At 47.6% G+C, this 18,400-nt stretch overlaps 7 protein-coding genes across 7 annotated transcripts; 1 reads left to right on the top strand and 6 right to left on the bottom strand.

Moving 5' to 3' along the window:
- Positions 1 to 457: 457 nt before the first annotated feature.
- DFJ58DRAFT_799614 (uncharacterized protein) lies at positions 458 to 1,339 on the bottom strand. Its single transcript, XM_041390765.1, has 6 exons — positions 1,304 to 1,339; positions 1,086 to 1,130; positions 976 to 1,031; positions 743 to 923; positions 616 to 704; positions 458 to 591 (listed from the first exon to the last, which is right to left on the bottom strand). Exons 4-6 carry the CDS (start codon positions 909 to 911, stop codon positions 466 to 468), a joined length of 384 nt encoding a protein of 127 aa, XP_041241254.1. The 5' UTR covers positions 912 to 923; positions 976 to 1,031; positions 1,086 to 1,130; positions 1,304 to 1,339; the 3' UTR covers positions 458 to 465.
- A 2,957-nt stretch (positions 1,340 to 4,296) lies between these two features.
- On the bottom strand, positions 4,297 to 5,101 carry DFJ58DRAFT_799604 (uncharacterized protein). The gene is made up of 4 exons (XM_041390764.1): positions 4,984 to 5,101; positions 4,873 to 4,929; positions 4,629 to 4,820; positions 4,297 to 4,585 (listed from the first exon to the last, which is right to left on the bottom strand). The coding sequence occupies exons 3-4, from the start codon at positions 4,806 to 4,808 to the stop codon at positions 4,382 to 4,384; spliced, it is 384 nt and encodes a 127-aa protein (XP_041241253.1). The 5' UTR covers positions 4,809 to 4,820; positions 4,873 to 4,929; positions 4,984 to 5,101; the 3' UTR covers positions 4,297 to 4,381.
- A 1,215-nt stretch (positions 5,102 to 6,316) lies between these two features.
- DFJ58DRAFT_500634 (glycosyltransferase family 32 protein) lies at positions 6,317 to 8,044 on the bottom strand. Its single transcript, XM_041380708.1, has 3 exons — positions 7,905 to 8,044; positions 6,924 to 7,846; positions 6,317 to 6,870 (listed from the first exon to the last, which is right to left on the bottom strand). Exons 2-3 carry the CDS (start codon positions 7,798 to 7,800, stop codon positions 6,413 to 6,415), a joined length of 1,335 nt encoding a protein of 444 aa, XP_041241252.1. The 5' UTR covers positions 7,801 to 7,846; positions 7,905 to 8,044; the 3' UTR covers positions 6,317 to 6,412.
- Positions 8,045 to 8,283: 239 nt separating this feature from the next.
- DFJ58DRAFT_799599 (uncharacterized protein) lies at positions 8,284 to 10,672 on the bottom strand. The gene is made up of 6 exons (XM_041390763.1): positions 10,124 to 10,672; positions 9,830 to 9,995; positions 9,374 to 9,771; positions 9,189 to 9,315; positions 8,593 to 9,135; positions 8,284 to 8,542 (listed from the first exon to the last, which is right to left on the bottom strand). The coding sequence occupies exons 1-6, from the start codon at positions 10,192 to 10,194 to the stop codon at positions 8,471 to 8,473; spliced, it is 1,377 nt and encodes a 458-aa protein (XP_041241251.1). The 5' UTR covers positions 10,195 to 10,672; the 3' UTR covers positions 8,284 to 8,470.
- A 262-nt stretch (positions 10,673 to 10,934) lies between these two features.
- Positions 10,935 to 12,228, top strand: DFJ58DRAFT_730631 (NAD dependent epimerase/dehydratase; the record flags this gene model as incomplete). The annotated part of the gene is made up of 7 exons (XM_041385925.1): positions 10,935 to 11,178; positions 11,231 to 11,277; positions 11,336 to 11,356; positions 11,409 to 11,484; positions 11,538 to 11,633; positions 11,779 to 11,898; positions 11,957 to 12,228. 7 exons carry the CDS (start codon positions 10,935 to 10,937, stop codon positions 12,226 to 12,228), a joined length of 876 nt encoding a protein of 291 aa, XP_041241250.1.
- DFJ58DRAFT_799593 (permease for cytosine/purines, uracil, thiamine, allantoin-domain-containing protein) lies at positions 11,869 to 15,131 on the bottom strand. The gene is made up of 16 exons (XM_041390762.1): positions 14,964 to 15,131; positions 14,795 to 14,904; positions 14,540 to 14,737; positions 14,408 to 14,493; positions 14,250 to 14,355; positions 13,794 to 14,199; positions 13,685 to 13,725; positions 13,503 to 13,569; positions 13,312 to 13,449; positions 13,153 to 13,256; positions 13,045 to 13,103; positions 12,751 to 12,991; positions 12,526 to 12,692; positions 12,444 to 12,466; positions 11,957 to 12,383; positions 11,869 to 11,898 (listed from the first exon to the last, which is right to left on the bottom strand). The coding sequence occupies exons 1-15, from the start codon at positions 15,042 to 15,044 to the stop codon at positions 12,315 to 12,317; spliced, it is 1,896 nt and encodes a 631-aa protein (XP_041241249.1). The 5' UTR covers positions 15,045 to 15,131; the 3' UTR covers positions 11,869 to 11,898; positions 11,957 to 12,314.
- Positions 15,132 to 17,450: 2,319 nt separating this feature from the next.
- DFJ58DRAFT_915440 (uncharacterized protein) lies at positions 17,451 to 17,966 on the bottom strand (the record flags this gene model as incomplete). Its single annotated transcript, XM_041395439.1, has 3 exons — positions 17,451 to 17,526; positions 17,584 to 17,693; positions 17,799 to 17,966. Coding segments are annotated over 3 exons (354 nt in total), but the record flags the coding sequence as incomplete, so codon positions are not given.
- Positions 17,967 to 18,400: the final 434 nt, after the last annotated feature.

The following is an 18,400-nucleotide window of genomic DNA, read 5'->3' as shown; positions in this document are numbered from 1 at the left end:
CTATCTACTTTTTACGGCAAGTCGTTGACCTTACTTGTGGGCTTGTGCCAGTGCGGGGCGGTACAAATGCTCTGACGAGACCTTGGAATCACGGCGCGCACGCACATCTGCGACCAGCTGCACTTGGTGATGTGGTACTATGCTACTAGTACGTAGGTAACCACCATGGTCAAGCAACGAAGCCTTCGCCGCGCGTACTTCTTGTCCGGTCAATTTTTGAGCTAAAATGTCACTTCTAGTCGCTGACACGAAAGTGGGTTTAAACCTGGACCCAAGCATTATGATTGGTCGACTCGGATGTGTCAATTTTCTTCCCTACGACCGTTTACTGTCAACTCGAAGTCACAGAGGCATCAAGCTGGCTGGACACGACTTCTGCTCACTCATATATTGCGTTTTCGAGTCAATCATATCATATTGAGTGTATCAGATATTCCTCTATTCAAGCCTTCCGAGTCCTATCGCTCAAGCCGCAGTGAAATTGGCCCAACAGCGATCACAATGACCAACCCAACAAGTCACTAGGAATCGAGTCATGAACAACAACTCCAATACGAAGCCAGAAACATGACTCACTCCGATGTAACAACTCTTAGGAATTTGAAGTTATCGCACTCTGATTGAAGCAAAACCCTTCGCTGTAGAGTTGCTGACTTTCCTATTACAAAGCGCGTAAGGGTGAGTCACGACTCCGAGGTTGGATCCTGCAAGTAGATCCCAAGCAAACTTACGCCATTATCACCAAGAGTATTAAGCGAGTCAAGAATCAGGCAAATTCCAGAGCAGCACTCGGAGCTTTCTTTGCATTCCCCACCATTGGCAGTACATTCCCTGCTGAAAACAGCTGGTGTGGCACTGACAAACATAAATGCTGCCAGAGAAGCAATGACGGCGAGCAATGAGAAATGCATTGGTTGTACGAGGTAAAATGGGATCTGTTTGAGTTCGGATAACTTTCAGATAGCAGGAAAACAGCCGGCTTTTATGTCCTAGAAACCTCGCTCAACATTTTAGGAATAGACCATAAACACGTTCGTCGGCTCTGTAACTGACAGGAGAAATGGTGACTAACGGCGTTGGGATAGATTTAAATTGTGTAGTTCATGGTACCTTGTTATCATTCGGACCTTTCTCGGTTCCTTCGAAGTTCGAACGACTTCAAGCCCTGAGCAAACAAAGCCCGGACACACTCACGTCATTTACAATGTAAAGACCCCAGACTCGGTTCAACATCTTCGCTTCAGTTTAATGATGTAGCCGTCACCTAACGGTTTCTGGTAACCTGTTATCATTCGGACCTTTATCGGTTTCTTCGAACGACTTCAAACCCTGAGCAAACAAAGTCCGGACACGGTCTCAACATATATTCACTCCCGCACACCCCCCGTTTTTAACTTCAGCTTTGTGGGTTCGATCTTCTCCTCGTCACGTCTTCGACATGTGAACTGCTTGCATCTTTAGCGTATTATCTCTCCTTTATTAACACTCTGTAACAAATGGAGACTTATATATGAAACATTCAGCACTCCGAGCAGACTGGGATGTGGACGTCCGTCAACAGCTTCCGCATGATTCCAGCAACCCAATACCATTGTACTCGGTTGCCCTCTGCGAGTGAGTACAATATCTCCTGCTCTGTCATAGACAGACTGCTGGTTCATCAGCGAGGATACTAGTAGAACCACTGGTGACGTGCACATCAAGCAGATGCGCGGCCGAGTTGTCGTCGCCCTAGCGGCCCCGGCACATGCGCAACTATGGTAGGATTTGCGTTAACAGAATTCAGACATGGAATACTATTACCTGTGACTCGACGACGACCACGACGAATAGAAATATTACGGACGGCACCGCCTCGCTGGGGATGCACCACTGCTGATCTTGGAGTACCGCAATAACCCTTCGAGGTATGGGACAAGCTCAGCAACCGGGCTCCTAATAATCATACCATTCGAGCCAGTTGCGGTGATACTAATTACCAGCGGGGGAGGCGCGAACGCCAGTAAGAACACTCAGTCTCTTGAAAAGAACTCACGGTTAACGAATCATGTACCTAGTAAGAATAAATATACTACAAGCGTCAGTTTATTGTAACGTGCGTGAACGACCGTAATCTCGGCCACATGTGTATCTCCTCACTGAATTTTCATTGTGAGCTCGACCTGATCAAGTTCTTCTGGGAAGTATCTCCGTGACAACTGTGATTACGCATATGACACACTGAAGGCAAACCTGCCTGTCGCCCTCAGGTCTGTTTATGTCAATAAACTGCTCTTCAATGTATTGTTTACTCTACGTCTTGTGCTAGATGCATTGTGTGCTCTTCTACGCATTCCAAGAGCCTTACGCAGGAGCCGATGGATTACAGCTATTTCCAAATCGATAGGCCAAATTCCATTTTGCAAACTCACCGCCTTTGTTTAGTTTTGGGGTGAAACAAACAACCGCCTCCCCGCCTTGCCTGACTGTTGTGTCACATATTTCTAGATTTGAGCATGATGCTGTCAGGCTAGAAAGACTACTCTAGATCGTTTATAAGGGCTTGCTGACTCGGTATGATGACTAGCAGGCATATGAGCTAGTTCAGTCCACTCGCTTGCAATGGGGACCACTCCAAGAGCGCTACTTCTCACTCACCAGCCCAGTGATTGTAGCCTCATGCTCCACTTCCAACTAGCAGCCCTGGTGAAATTCTAGTTCGTCTCTGGCACTGGCAAACAAATGACATTATATGACGATGACAATATATTTCAGTTTCACTATTGAAGGTATATAGCAGATGACTTGATCCCGGTGATGCTAACTAAAAGTTGTGTTGACGGGCACGTTTGATAAAGGTTACGAATCTCCTCACGCAAAGTCTTCCCGATGGTCTGTAGTGAAACATTGATGCCCCTCGCGTGCCGTAGTGCACGTAGCTCATGTAGAAAAATGCCCGGGGTGCGCTCGACACAAGCTTCAAGGTACGGGTGACCATGGTGTAAGAAATAATCGAGTCTTGTACGCCATGAATGACAGACCCTGTGAACCGTGCGCATGAGAGGCGAAGCGCACGATTGACGGTATGATGACCGGAGTGTGTGACATGGGCAATATACCTCAATTCCATGTGGGCAGACATTGTTGTTCGACGGACTCTGGTATATGTCGATGATTCCCTACCATGACGCGGACGGTGGATATGACGTTTCGATTCCGAAGCTATGCTGCACCTTTGTTGACATCTCTGACTAATTACTCTAAAGATAAACAAAGTCGGTGAGTTGTGTAAAATCGATCTTGGCCTATCGATTTGGAAATAGCTGTAAGTGTTTATTGTGAGTTTTAGAGCGTGGCCTGGTGTTGTTGTGGCACTCAGAGAGTGTTCGCACGATAGGAACGAGTCTTGAAGGCGAGAGAATAGACTTAAGGATTCGAACAAGGTAACTGCCTGAACTAAGATGTATTCAGTCAGGGAAAGATCAACTAACGCTACAGTAGATAAAGGCGAGTTTATATACTGTAGATCTATTAATCTGATGTAATCAAAAGGAATAAGAAAGAAGGTGATAGAACTAAGTGCATGCCGACGAGGATGGAGACAAATATCCATCGAAGGCTTTTGCCAAGCGTAACAGTTGTAAACTTGTATCTCTGTATTCATGATCATAAGGCCCCCGATCCTTTGACTTCGGAGTAGGCAGTCACCCAGCGTACCAACAAGATATGACTATGTGGTTTTCTCATAATGGCTGCGCAAGGAGGACAAGGCAAAGATAGTTGGGCAAGTTCCTTCATACCTTGATGCATCGGGGAAGATTGACTTGTTAGATCCATAGGTCAGTGCTGGTCTAGCGGGTGACTCGGATGCTGAAAGAATCGCTCAAGACTGATGTTACGAACAAACATGTGGTATATAAATTATTTACGTATTGGAATCCAGTCTCAGACCACTGCGACAGTGAGCTCACGGTGAGGTAAAAATGTATGTAAAATAATATCTAGTCCAAACAGTTTAAATATGATCACATCATTTCTCCTGCCAGTCAGGCACCCGACAAACGATTACCAACGACCATAACACTGTCATCCATTTTTCATTCCCAGAATATTTGGTTAATGAGCCTTTCAGAAGCCGCCTCCCTACTAGATTCCCCCACAGAACCCCTCACGCCTAGTGTTGCCACGGCTCCGGCTTATGGCCGCGGCGAGAGCTGTGGTCGATGTGTCAATTTTCTTCTCTACGACCATTTACTATCAACTCGAAGTCACAGAGTTATCAAGCTGGCTGGACACGACTTTGCTCACTCATATATTGCGTTTTCGAGTCAATATCATATTACGCGTATCAGATCTTCTTCTATTCAAGGCTTCCTATCGCTCAAGCCGCAGTGAAATTGGCTCAACAGCGATCATAATGATCAACCCAACAAGTCACTAGGAATCGAGTCATGAACAACAACTCCAATACGAAGGCAGAACCATGACTCACTCCGATGTAGCAACTCTTAGGAATCTGAAGGTAGCGAACTCGTATCGAAGCAAAGCCCATCGGTGTTGCCTTCCTGAATTTGCTATTACAAAGCGCGAAGGGTGAGTCGCGATTCTGACTCGGTTGGATCCTGTAAGTAGATCCCAAGCAAACTTACACCATTATCATCAATAGTATCAATCCCTGAAGTAATATAGCAAACTCCAGAGCAGCACTGGGAGCCTTCTTTGCAATCCCCCCCGTTGGCAGTACATTCCCTGCTCAAAACAGCTGGTGTGGCACTGACAAACATAAATGCTGTCAGAGAAGCAATGACGACGAGCAAGGAGAAATGCATTGGTTGTATGAGGTAAAATGGGATCTGTTTGAGTTCGGATAACTTTCAGATAGCAGGAAAACAGCCTGCTTTTATGTCCTGGAAACCTCACTCAACATTCTGGGAGTAGACCGTAAACACCGTTCGTCGGCTCTGTAACTGACAGGAGAAATGGAGGCTAACGGCGTTGGGATAGATTTAAATTGTGTACTAGCTCATGGTACCTTGTTATCATTCGGATCTTTCTCGGTTCCTTCGAACGACTTCAAACCCTGAGCAAACAAAGCCCGGACACCCTCACGTCATTTACAATGTAACGCCGCAAGACCCCAGACTCGGTTCAACATCTTCGCTTCAGCTTAATGATGTAGCCGTCACCTAGTAGTAAGGTCTCAACATATCTTCACTCCCGCGCATGCTTCCCTCCTCCCATTTTTAACTTCAGCTTTGTGGATTCGATCTTCTCCTCGTCACGTCTTCGACATGCTAACTGCTTGCATTTTTAGTGTATTAGCTCTCCTTTATTAACACACTGTAACAAATGCAGACTTGTTAATATATGAAACATTCAACTCTCCGAGCAGAGTGGGATGTGGGCCCGAAACGCACTCGCTGTAAACAGCTTCCGCATGACTCCAGCAACCCAACACCGTTACACTGGGTTGCCCTCTGCGAGTGAGTACAGCATCTCCTGCTCTGTCATAGATGGCAGGCTGCTACTAGGTTCCTCAGCGAGGATACTAGTAGAATCACTGGCGACGTGCACATCAGCGGATGCGCGACGGAGTTGTTGTCGCCCCAGCGGCGCCGGCACATGCGCAATTATGGTAGCAATTGTGTTAACAGAATTCAAATACTGACAGGGAATACTATTACCTGTGACTCGACGACGACGACGACGACGAATAGAAATATTACGGACGGCACCGCCTCGCTGGGGATGCACCACTGCTGAACTTGGAGTGCCGCAATAGCCCTTCGAAGTACGGGACAAGCTCAGCAACGAGCGCCCCTAATAACCATACCATTCAAGCCAGTTGCAGTGATCAGTTTATTGTAACGTGCGTGAACGACCGTAATCTCGGCCACATGTGTAACCCGATCAAGTTCTTCTGATAAGCTGCTGTTCAGTGTAATGTTTACTCTAACGCCTGCGTCTTGTGTCAGATGCATTGCGTGCTCTTCCACACATTCCACGAGCTTGATGCAGGAGTCGACGGATTAAGTATTGTGAGTTTTAGAGCATAACCTGATCTTGTATCTCTGTGTTCATGACCACAAGGCCCCCACTCCTTCGACTTCGGAGCAGGCAGTCACCCAGCGTACTAACTATGCGATTTTCTCATAATGGCTGCACAAAGAGCAAACCTTGGACGAGGTGAAGATAATCCCTCCGTACCTTGATGCATCGGGAAAGATTGACTTGTTAAATTCATAGGCCAGTACTGGTCTAGCCCTTGTCCGAGTTTATGATTTTGTGGGGATGATAGCCATGGAGTTCTGAAAGAATTGCTCAAGACGAACAAACGTGTGTTATATATAAATCATCTACGATCAACGAATAGTAGCTGAGGTAAACTATCTGCGGATACGTCCGTCCAGTGTCAAATAATATAATTCGCGATCTACAAATCCTCCCTCTCCGCAAGTTTCTCCTCATACCTCTTGAGAAGTAACCTTTCCACCCAGCCCCCTTTCGGAAATGTCTTGTCCCATTGGTTATGGAGATGTACGGCAAACACATTCCTAAGCGCATCATCTAGGTCTCCGCCCTCCTGCAGCCCATCCTTCATAGTACGCCACCACCGTGCCTCGCTGCCATCATCCTCATCAAATGGATCAGGCAACCTGTTATCTAATCTGCACGATCGGGCATCTGAGAAACAAAATGGAAGGACTTTGAAAGGCGGAATGTGAGCACCCAGGAGACGGCGCCAGAGCTTGAGGTAAAGGAGTGCGCCCCAGTCCGTAGAATCAGCACGAGGAGCTGCCGAAGTCGCCATGACATTGAATGCTTCACAAAGATATGGAGAGTGTTTGTGGAAATGCATCAGGGCGCCGTTTAACGGCTGATAGATTTTGTCTGTATAACGAACTTGAGTATGGTACTCATGGACTTGCATGACAAGGGCTTACCGTAGCAATCCCACTGGGTGACGAACTCGTGCTCGAGTAGAGGAGAAAGGTCTCGAGTTAATAGTGAATCCATATCAATCCACACACCCCCATAATTCCATATGACTAACAATCTGACAAGATCGCCGTCCGTCCATGCTTTCTTGTCATTTGTCTTCAGCAACGGACTCCCGTCCAATGCAGTTCCACTCGCCAGTTTGGGGATATCCACCACCCGCATCTCGAACGAATTCGGGTACATGTCGGCATATGATGCAAGTATAGAGTTCGTCGACAAGTCCCCATTTGACCACATTACAAGTCTCGAGGCCGCATGATCCTGAGTCGCGAAAAAGGATTTGAGCATCCACTCCTGCCGCTCTGAAAAGGGTGCGAGGTCTACGCGCCAGTACGTATGGTACTGTGTCCTCTCATCCGGAGCTAAGTAAGGCCTGCTGTCCACCGTGGTACTAGTCGGTCGAGGAATTGTCGCAGCAAACTCATAGCAGTCCATCCCAAGTCTCATTCCCATACCAGCATGCACCTCTACTTTCTTCGGTCCTTCCAAGTACCTAGAAGCATTATATTCTGCACTAATCCTTCCCTCATCAAAACATCCAGCCAGCTGTCCCACGGGCTCGATTTCGCTGTTTATCCACTTGCGCGAGTAGAAAGTGATTTCGACGTGCGGCTCATAGAAGTAAAACGTGTATAGTATAACAGCCACAGCAAGCGCAAGGGTGAATTTCAAGAGCTTCGTGAAATCGAATGAGCGGATGGTTATAGGGATATGGAGTGACTGAGGGCGCGAACGAGAACGGGAACGGGAACGAGGACGCGATGGGACAGGTTCTGGCACAGTATGCATAGGCAGCCGTTCGTAACCTGCTCGTGACATGACGAAGGTGCGGCGTATATTCCCAGGTGAACCTGCTAAGATATATCTACATGATGCGACGTAAGTTGGAAACAAGCCTATAAATTGCATGAATGACGAGTTACCAGTAAATTTTACCAGCACGTCTTGATCATGCGATCCACTATTCCGACTCTTCGTATGCTGGTCGTGATATTAATGCCGTGGTACAGTTTGTAGTTGTTATAGAACGATTGTCTTCCTTTTCTACAGTATTAGGAGAAGTGTAGAACATGCAAGGTGCACATCCAAAATTCCAAATTCAATGTCGTTATTACCACGCAGGCCCAAAATAGGAGCTGTTTGTGTACAATTATTTGTCCAGACGACCCTTCTATCAACCAACTGTAAGCTGCTCGTGACACACATCGAGTTCAGTTTGAATTGTTCAATGTCCAGCGTGGGCGCTGAGGCCTGAGGCCACACCAGAACAATCTGTCACCTGCGAGGTCATCAGGGTTGGGCTGGTGTCAAGATGTATGCATGGTATTAATACAATTTGTATTTTGATGATGTGTACTTGATAATAACATTAATGCAATAAAGTGACGAATAACCATGTTAACTTTGTTCAGACAATCCACAACGACAAAAAACAGACAGTACTTTTGAACGAACAGAGCCCTAGACAGTGAATTGACGATTGGATGCCTTAGAAAACTCGAATAGGAACGCATGCCCTTAACGCGTCCTGCCGAAAGAGAACAGTGACGTCCAAATAATACTGAAACATATCCGTCAGGTGTGAACCGTCTGTTATAGGAGGAGACTCACCTTAACGCTAACACCAGGCCAATCGACTCCTGGTATTATATCCTTTGACAACCAGAATTTGCCCTTATAAAGGCCATCGGGCAGATACATCTGGCTTTCACAACCACTAGGGCCATTAGGATAACGGGGCCGCTTTGGAAATCCAACAGACACTTGTGTTTTTACAATATGAGTTTCCGAGAAGGCTTGTGGTAATTCAGGGAGTGGTTTGTACCGGACGGTAGCTGAGAAAGGCTCTTCAGGGGACTTGGGTACGCGAATTACTGTAGTTCCAGCCGGCGTTGGTGCACGCTTTAGGAGCTTGGTCCGTGACATCGGAAGATGGCCTGGTGAACTATCTGAATCGTCACTGAGTTGTGTGGCGTCAAGGGAAGTAGGGGGTAGCTGGGGCTTGATGGTAACTTTACGGACCAGAGAAACAGCAATGGTGGCATCGGCGGCAATTTCTTGGGCAAGTACGGCACATCGAGGTTTTGTTGTAAATACAACAAAATATGGGACAGAGGTACGTCGAGAAAACGTTTGCGGGCGCGGCAGAGTGACCTATGGATTCTGTTCGTGAGATGATATACACACGTGCTACGCCTTCGACCTACAGCGCAATGGAATGGAACAGATCGCTCTGGTGTAAGAGGCATTTCGAGCCATAATTCTGGCACGATATTGGAACCATCCATAGACTGAAAGTCTGTGTCCGGATGAAAAAGAATAGGAACTTCCAGCCTGTAACCTGGGCGGTAAGCATCTGAAAGGTACTGGTGCCTGGCATTTGATAACGCACATCCCTCTGGTCTCCAACATATCTGAGGGCTCCCACAGTGCAGTAACGCGATAAGACACTTCAGCCTTCTCCACAACAGACAGGCCCCCTTGCCTGTTATCGCAAGGCATCGAAGCACAGAAAGTGGGAGGCATCTCTTCCCCTGGTCGACTGCCGCGAGGAATTTCAAAGCTGAATTCGCATGATCTAGACGCAGGGCCAGTCAAACCCGAGTCACTGAGAAGTTGTGATACCCCAAACACGTCGCAAACAACAGAAAACGGGTCAGGGATGGGTGAAATAGGAATAACGGCAGAGGATGATAAGAATATGTGCTTGTATTTCGAAGTTTTAGGTCCCTGGGCAGATTCGTCGTCTAGATCCTCCTTTACGGAGACATACTCAAACACGCCTTCGATCTACAATAGCAACAGTTATTGAGTTCACGTGTATGACTTACTGTCGCACCAGACTTACAGATATGTTCAGCCGACCGTTTTGTGAGCAGTTAGGATCTAGCATAACTTTGCCTTCGACCTTACCATGATCTCCAAAGACTGGGCAAGAGATCATTTCACCAAGCCCAGCCTGCTTGACCATTTTAATAGAGGGGCTATATAGTTGCATATCCAGAAGTAATGAGCTGTGCATACCAGTCAACGACCAATCGCCTGGTTCATACCATTGGGCTTGTGACACTTACCGGAAGCTGGATACGTGACAGTGTGATTGCGAAGCTTGAAGACAACTGTCGAGCCCCGCGGCCTGCACGAAGTTCGATGACGGTGGCAATGCATTGGGTCGAGGCGAAGGCGAGGCTTGACTCGGAGTGGCAACGTCATCCTTAGGCCAACACACCGTGAAGGAAGATGAATGGGAGAGTCGCCGTGTACCTCTAGAAGGCACGGTGAGCCTCGTTCCTCATATAATCTTGACCCTCAAACCCTGCCGTACAACGTTTAACTCTGCTTGACAGAGAAGCAGGGCTCAGGAATGGGGAGTTCCATTTGCATAGAAACAGTCTAGTTCTACTAGGAAGATGGTTTAACGTTTCTCCGTAGCCATGAGAAGAAAATAACCGGAATTTCACAAGATCTGCTGATCTGGCTAAGATCATGAAGTTCGGTGTCAGATACACATTGAATAGTGCAGCACGACCGTGACAAACCACGTTATCGACAATGGCACGTAGTTGTCGTGAAGCCCCGTGTTGTATCTGTTAACAGTAATATTAATACCTTGAGCTAGGTTCCTGCCATCCATCGTCGAATGTTGAGCACCGCAGCGAGCCGTTCTCAGACATGATTGGTAGAAGACAACAGGACGTCCCTGAGAACTACAACTTTATTTACATAATTCAAATAACCCAAAAGAGCGCTCAACGAAGCTGGTGCCTGCTGGTGCAGGTACATGTGCGGCAATAGCGCTGGCGGTATATCCCGCACCCTAGCGATTCAGGCTCGATAAATAAATTTCTCACAGGCGGAGCCCGAGGGAATCAGGCCCGGCCCATGACCTGGCGGGGCTGGGAAGGCTGATTTACAATTCAACTGCCAAAGTCACTACGCTAAATATCTCTTTCATGTCAGGCTTGAAGATTGTGGTTACAGGTAGACACGTCTTCTTTGCATCTGAGAAGCCTCATACTGAAGAACGGTCAGGAGCGTCCGGTGTTCTAGGTACTACGGTCCACAAGGCATTCGAGAAGGCACTGCGATATGAGGTTGTGGGCTTGAAGAATAAAAGCACCGCTAGCCATCTAGTGCAGCTAGATTTGACAGATAAGGAAGCGACTAAGCAGAAGTTAGAGGAAATTAAACCCACTTGTGAGAACGATTTCAAGATGGTTTCGCGCAGGTATTCACTGGGACTTGTAAGGGGTGATCCATTGTGCTGCTGAAAGACGACCTGATGTTGCCGAGAAGGTATGGATGTTCACATCGATATCGATGTTACGTTGATCCATATCATATGTAACCTCAGGATCAAGTCGGAACCCAACTTGTTCGTCGGAAGATAATGATTAGCAGTGACACCTCTGATAACACTTATCCAGCTGAATGTTGGAGTGCCAGGTTACCTTGCTGAACTCGCGAGGGCCATAAACTTTACACTCGTGTATATCTCTACTGGTAAGCAGCGTACCGCAGCCGTCATGAACCTACTGTCATTTAATGATGAATAGACTATGTCTTCGACGGAAGATCGCCTCCCTCTGGCGGGTACACACCAGAGTTACCTACTAACCCGCTTCAGATTTATGGTCTGACTAAACGGGATGGTGAGAATGCTGTGTTGCAAGCTCGGCAACAGGGTGCCAGGGCAGTTGTTCTGAGAGTTCCAGTATTGCAAGTGACCTCCCGTCGCACTGACTCTGATCTCACCCACGCTTAGGTATGGTCCTGCACCTAACAATGCAGACTCAGCCGTTAACATCCTCGTTGACGTGGTACGGGACCAATCAAAGGAGTCTAACATGGATGACTATGCGATCAGGTATCCTACCAATGTATTGGACATCGCATCCTTTTTGGTACGCCTGACGGGTGTGTACAAATTCGTTTCTGTTGAGAAACTATTACGCTGAAACACGAGGTTTGGCAGATCTCAGTTTCGATGCTCTACCGCCCATTCTCCACTACTCGGCACACGAGTCCTTCACAAAGTACCAGATGTGCAAAATCTTTGCCGACATCCTTGGACTCAATAGCATGAATCATATAAAGCCTGTCTCCACACCTCCAACTGGGGCTGGTGCCACATCACGTCCTTACAACTGTCACCTGTCTACTGCTGAAACAGAGAAATTACTTCCCTTGGAATGCACAGGATTTAGAACGTGGTGGAAGGAATATTTACGAGATGGCAGCGAGTAAATCCCTATAACTGTACTAGGTAGAGCCCTGCATTTTTTCTTCCCCGAATCCAGCCATTGAGTCATGAACTAACCGCGTTCCCATGATCACTCTTTCTCCTTTGCGGATTCCTTTTGCTGCTCTTTCCCTATCTCCTTTGTTCCTCCACGTTCTTTCTGGTGGGAGAGTCAGCTGATAATCACACGCATCCCCGTTACTCTCTGTGGTAAACTCACCGCCTCCGGCTCAGCGAAATAAGCTAAAGTGCTCAAAATTGAGCGGATCTTATAAATAACAGTCATGCTGGATGATACGCACTCTTTCGTTGCTCCGCATCCAACATTGGCTTCGAGACACTACCATCAATGGAAGAAACTCCCATAGGTATATGCGAGTTTGTATATTCAAGAGGTGGTGATTGTGTGCCTCCAGATGACATTCTGTTCGAAATTACGGTGTGCAGATGAAGGTAGGTCGTAACCCCTGTGTTAAACTATGACATCATTTTCTCGCCACAATTTGTTTGGTACGTAAGCTCCTTATCTTTCGCTTGCATAATGGTCTGATCCCCCATCCTTCGTATCTATGTCTACTTCCTCAACATCCCCTAGACTGCGTTCCGTACGTTCATATCCGGATACGTCAATTTCTTCGAACGTGTCAGCGGCACCGATTACCGGGAAGACGCGATTCAACGCCCAGTAGACAATTGCAGAAACTCCGAAGCCTGTAAAGAACGATAATTCGTATATCCGAGTAGCCGGAAGAGGAACTGTCTGCCCAGCTGGTAAAGAAGCATCTCAGGATCTGCGCATCGCGATCGTGGAGAGAACTCACTGGCACCAGCGAAACCGACAGCGTTGATAAGGATCCCGGAAATATACGCGGTGTACGCCCTTAACAACTTGTCAGGGTTGGACGCTTCAAGGTCATCGAGACTCTCACCGGAAGTTGATCCCATACGTGTACCAGTACCAGCTACCCTTTTCGGTATTATAAAGATCTTTCACGTTATAATGACCCTTGCGGACAATGTAATATTCCGTCACCTACAGCAACCCGTTCATGATAGTGAAAAGAACAATTGCAGAAGTGCCTACATACCATCACCCCAGCAATGGAGCTCAGGAACACTGAATATGCGGAGAGGTAAGAAGTGAACTCATTACTATTTTTCAGAAGGTTCCATGGACACATGGCGAGACCAACGGTAGCAGCGATATACCCGCCACGTCGGATGTTCTGCATTCGGATCTTAAGTATGTTAGTTCTGAGTATACAGCAGACATGCGTACGATGAAACGAGGGAACAGTGCAGTCAGATCGCATCCTGCCGACACTGAATTTGCGCAGATGTTCGTGCTTAGTAACCAATGTCAGTTTGGGGCCCACCCCGGAGTCCGGGTATGTTATTTGACACACCCCATCTAAAAAAGAAGTATTAGATTCGCAACCAATAGCAAAGAAAATATGCGACGTCACCTGTGCAAGCATGAATGATGCTGAGATAAACCATACCTGCGAAAAGGAAGACGTGAAAGCGCATCAAACTTAAGTCCAGATCCTCGGATATCACAATCACATACCCCGAATCTCGTGGCTTTTGACGGATTGTCATTCAAAAAATTTCCCAAAAGTTCGATGGGTGACCAGATGGCTGTCCCGTAAATTGCCTGCGATGACGAGCTCACAAGGATTCCGATCAAACTTACAAACGCCGCACTTAGAGGAATTGCAAACAGTTGTGAGTGTAGCGCAGCCGACGGAGTGCGTGCGCGGGAGGCGAAGTCCGGTGCGTTCGTGATAAGGGTTACCTCGTTACTGATGCATGACATGGAACTGACCACCATGGCCCAGCCTAGCTTTGATCCGTGCAGTGTAGAGGATTGGTGTATGATCGGACCGATTCCGTGAGCTTTCATGATGCACCATATGAGGAATGTGATTGAGGCTATGGGCATCAAGATGGGTGTCACAAGGAAGAAGTGGCGGCTGAGGAAGGTCATTTTATGATCGTCCTCATAAGATATGAGTGTACTTACACCTTGTGCACAGGAAACCAAATGATCGGCAGCGAAATGAGCCAAAAGAGGAAGAAGCATAGGAAATCCCGGGTGTCCGTTCCAGAGGACGCTGGCATCGAATTCGCTATTGCCCAGCCTCAGCTGGATACAAACAGGAAACGTGGAATGCAACGCACGGAGATCGTTGATGCTGGGCCACATCGCTCTGAGCATTACGAGCACACATGAACCTCCGATGCTCGCCTGGACGCCATACCATATGCTATGCTGCTTAGCTCGCGCATCATTGCGAAGCTGGGAAGGCGTACCATGCCATAGCGGCGCGATTAAAGACACACCACAGACTCCCAAACATCCCGAAGCTTGTGCGATTCACGATCGGAAACATCACATGGAAAATAGCACCAGGACGTGCATTCAGGACAAGGAAAGGCGCGGCAATGCCATAACCCAGCCAAACGCATATCCACGCTTGCCACCATGACATTCCCAGTTGGATCATGGAGCTTGAAGATTTCAGTTAATACCGACCAACGAAATCATAATGGTAGCAGTGAGCGTACGATACGATCATCCACATGTTTATATTAAACGTGTCTGCTGTCCAGAAGGCAATGTAGTTGTATGCACGCCATGTGCGTTTCACCGGCTCGACAGGCAGCAAATCGTCGTTCTGTCATAGATCAAGTTGTGTCAGTACATGGGGGGATCGTATCCGTCGTAGATACTCACGGCAACGAGCTGCTCGGCAATGGTGAGGTTGGGCTCATGAGTGACCTCGAAGCTTCGGACGATCCTATTGACCAAGCCCATGGAAAGTTCAACTGGCAAGAGGGTGCCGTCATCGTTCACGACTCGCTGTTCTTAACTCTATGCTTATCTTGCAACTCGTAGTTAAAAAATAGATCATGCCTAACGCGATTCGTTAAGGGCCAAGACAACTCGGCTGTCACTTCAGGCCCGGTCTGCTAGATAGCACGCAGTACCGTCCAAAATTAGAGGATCCGACAGATAGTGGGAGACGTTGGTCTTGTTCGTGGGTGACTGAACTTCCCTTGGTAACAAGGCGTACAGATAATTACTGTCCGCGATAACGCGGGAGCGCCGATTTTACGTGCTGAACACACTATTCCTCAGGCTGAAGCTAAAGTCCATCATCTCCAAAGAATATTACAGAGAAGGGTATTCTGTCAATTAGACTCTTGATCCGAAGCTTCTGTAGCGGTGTCGTTTGGTCCATGGGACACGGCGGGTTGGTCATATGATTTTTAAACTCAGCGATGATATCAGGTCAAGGCCTGGGAAATACTCACCCAGCTGATCGAGATATTGTTATACTGGAAACTTGCATCAGCGATCATCGATTACCCGTAGCTTAAAAGCACAAAGCACTCCTGGCAAAAGTAGGGCTACTTGTTCTGTGTCGTAATGTCATTGAGAGTTTTTGCTTCCTGGTCCATACGGTTACTCTCTTACTACCTATTGCGCACCTCTGTTCGGTCCGCGCAAGCGGCCGAGCATGCGTTATTCACTAGATTATTACACACGCGAGTCTACCCTTCGACAAATTGCCCACCTAAAACGGCCGGCGGTAGCGAAAGACGGCCCGACTAGCCCTGCAGTAGTGTATCAAGACAATACTGAGGTGTTTGGACGGTGCGAGAGGGCCTAACTATGTACCGTAAGTGATTAGCTAAGATTGTCCGGGGGATCGTCTTGCGGAGGTGCCATATGGTACGGAACTTAAAGTCTCTGCAACGCACGGTGTCGATGGTGAATCAAGATAAGGTGATACCGTACGAGAATGGTAAGGAAGGAGACCGGCGGACTGGTGGGGTACACCCTATACCAGTGCCTTCGGGGATTTGGAGGAGAGCACGGAGCACGGGCTCCAAGACTAGTTAGTACTGTCCTCCATAGTCTCGCTCTCAATGGACATAAAATTGGATCTTTTTTTAATAAAAAAAACAATGTTATTGGGAGTACATACCTTGATGAAGCGAGCAGTTGGAAGATTGAGAATTCAAGTCTGGTACGATCATCCTGTCACGTCAACGATAATTTGCTTGACAGTGATTTCAAGATTAGCGTCGACTTGGTGCATAAGGTACGTATAGGTCATCACTTGCGTCAGGCGGGCGCTTAGCGCTTGCAGCCGACATGACTTCAAGTCAGAGTCCGAGTCCGAGTCCGGACTCCGGAAGGCGATGAGGCAGACGGCGATGTTTGAGTGAGAATTGTGCGTGCTGAGTTGAAGTCGAAAGTGGAAGCCAATATGTCGCTGCCAGACACACTTAGATGAGGTAACTAGATGGTCGAGCAGACAATTGTTCATCCGCCTCATCATCAATGACGTCGGACTTGAAATTGAGATATCGAGGCCCCTCTTCAGAATCGCAGGCAGATTCAGAATGTCCTTGCACGCCTTCCGCCACAGTAGTGGCCGTCGCGCCGTAAAGCGATGTAGTGATCCATTGTCTGCCGGCTGTGCGAATGCGCATTAGCATGATACAGGCGGGACCTGTTTACATCCAACATTGGCTCCAGCTGAGACACTACCATTGAGCTATGCGAGCCTGCAGTACTGATGATTGCGTGCCTCCGGACGATATTCTGTTCCAACGAGAGAGTGAACGTCACTCCAAGGTTCCTCTAAAGTTTCTTCGTCATTCGTTCGCAGTCTCTGATCCTGCGTCCTTCGCATCTATATTCATTTCTTCAACATCCAGGGACCCACTCGCTTTATGCTCATACCAAGACACGTCGATTTCCTCGAACGTGTCAGAAGTTTCGACCACTGGGAAAACACAATTCAGTGTCCAATAGACGACTGTAGAAACCCCGAGGCCCGTAACAAAAGATAGCTCATATATCTGGGTAGCCGCTAAAGGTTATCCGCCCGGCTGGAAAACCACAGCTCAGTATAGAAGTATCACGATTGTGGGTTCACTCACTAGCTGGATCCAGCGAGACCGACAGCACTGAAAAGGATTCCAGCAATATACGCAGCGTACGATCTTCACTGTACATGTCAGTACTTTGAGCACTTTATGTCCATTGAGAATCTCACCGCAAGTTGATACCGCATGTATACCAGTACCAGCTGCCAATCCTGGTGTCCTTTACATTATGGTAATCCTGTCACCTACGGCAACCGGATAATGCTACACGGAGTTGCGGATAGCCTACTCCAACGTGTATTCAGGGACAAGGAAAGACCCTGACCCAATCATACGCATATCCCGGCTTGCCGCCAAGACATTCGTAGTTGTCTGATAGTCTCATAGAAGCTGAGCTCGGAGATATCATTTAACATGGACCAACAATGTTGTAATAATGGTAGTGAACGTACCGTACAATCATCCACATGTTGATATTAAACATGTCGGCTATCCGGAAGGCGACGTAGTTGTATGCATGCCATGTTCGTTTCTCTGGCTCGACAGGCAGTAAATCGTCGTTCTGTCAGAGAAAGCTATGTTAAGCATATGAAAGATTGAATCCGTAGTGACTTATCCTCACGGTAATGAGCTACTTGGTAAGCGTGAGATTAGGCTAATGAGTGACTTCGAGGCCTTCAGGTGAACCTGTTGACCAAACCCATGGCAAGTTCAACTGGCGGGAGGGACGTCCTTTAACCACCTGCTTTCCACGTTGATCGCTCAAATTTATCAGGGAATTCCCGCCATCTCCTTTGCATAACCGGTAGGTGAAAATAGATGTGGAGTTCATCATGATGACGCGCCTATCACTGATCATTGATCGCCGATCGCTGGGTCAAGTCAAGGTTGTGATTTGTGACTGGGAGGTCCTGGGACACGTGGCCCTCCGAGTCTTGGCCAAAAATAGAGGGTATCCGAGAGGTATGATTCCGGACGGGAGGCTTTGGTCTTGTTCATGGAGGATTACTGAGCTTTCCTACAGTGTTTTATGAAGGCCAGAAATGACAAGGTAAATCTGCTTGTGTTCGGGAGGGGAGAACTCGGTAATGGAAGCTGACATTGGAACAAGAGATGTACATAGTAGCTACCGCTTGCTTGGATGCTTAGAAGGTGTGGTGATGCAGGAAAGAAGTGACCACGGATTTCGGACTCAACAGGCCTTTCGATACCAGTGTGCATCTCGGTTGGACCAAGACCTCACCTCATGATAAAGCTGTCTATCTTCGA

This window comes from Suillus subalutaceus, assembly GCF_016647625.1.
Source record: "Suillus subalutaceus strain FC151 chromosome Unknown DFJ58scaffold_92, whole genome shotgun sequence".
In the NCBI taxonomy this organism is placed as follows: domain Eukaryota; kingdom Fungi; phylum Basidiomycota; class Agaricomycetes; order Boletales; family Suillaceae; genus Suillus; species Suillus subalutaceus.
Note: the sequence above shows the minus strand (reverse complement) of the source record. Positions and strands in the feature narration are given on the sequence as shown.

What these genes read in the sequence shown, in the direction of transcription:
- DFJ58DRAFT_799614 (XM_041390765.1), bottom strand. Translation starts at nt 911, where the DNA reads ATGCATTTCTCATTGCTCGCCGTCATTGCTTCTCTGGCAGCATTTATG. An exon ending in TGACTCGCTTAATACTCTTG is followed by an intron (nt 705 to 742) that starts GTGATAATGGCG and finishes ATCTACTTGCAG; the next exon opens with GATCCAACCTCGGAGTCGTG. An exon ending in AGGGTTTTGCTTCAATCAGA is followed by an intron (nt 592 to 615) that starts GTGCGATAACTT and finishes CAAATTCCTAAG; the next exon opens with AGTTGTTACATCGGAGTGAG.
- DFJ58DRAFT_799604 (XM_041390764.1), bottom strand. Translation starts at nt 4,808, where the DNA reads ATGCATTTCTCCTTGCTCGTCGTCATTGCTTCTCTGACAGCATTTATG. An exon ending in ATACTATTGATGATAATGGT is followed by an intron (nt 4,586 to 4,628) that starts GTAAGTTTGCTT and finishes CAACCGAGTCAG; the next exon opens with AATCGCGACTCACCCTTCGC.
- DFJ58DRAFT_500634 (XM_041380708.1), bottom strand. Translation starts at nt 7,800, where the DNA reads ATGTCACGAGCAGGTTACGAACGGCTGCCTATGCATACTGTGCCAGAA. An exon ending in CACCCAGTGGGATTGCTACG is followed by an intron (nt 6,871 to 6,923) that starts GTAAGCCCTTGT and finishes TTCGTTATACAG; the next exon opens with ACAAAATCTATCAGCCGTTA.
- DFJ58DRAFT_799599 (XM_041390763.1), bottom strand. Translation starts at nt 10,194, where the DNA reads ATGACGTTGCCACTCCGAGTCAAGCCTCGCCTTCGCCTCGACCCAATG. An exon ending in ACGGTCGGCTGAACATATCT is followed by an intron (nt 9,772 to 9,829) that starts GTAAGTCTGGTG and finishes TTGCTATTGTAG; the next exon opens with ATCGAAGGCGTGTTTGAGTA. An exon ending in ATGTTGGAGACCAGAGGGAT is followed by an intron (nt 9,316 to 9,373) that starts GTGCGTTATCAA and finishes CCCAGGTTACAG; the next exon opens with GCTGGAAGTTCCTATTCTTT.
- DFJ58DRAFT_799593 (XM_041390762.1), bottom strand. Translation starts at nt 15,044, where the DNA reads ATGGGCTTGGTCAATAGGATCGTCCGAAGCTTCGAGGTCACTCATGAG. An exon ending in TGGTTTCCTGTGCACAAGGT is followed by an intron (nt 14,200 to 14,249) that starts GTAAGTACACTC and finishes GACCTTCCTCAG; the next exon opens with CCGCCACTTCTTCCTTGTGA. An exon ending in GACCATTATGCAAGCGAAAG is followed by an intron (nt 12,693 to 12,750) that starts ATAAGGAGCTTA and finishes ATAGTTTAACAC; the next exon opens with AGGGGTTACGACCTACCTTC.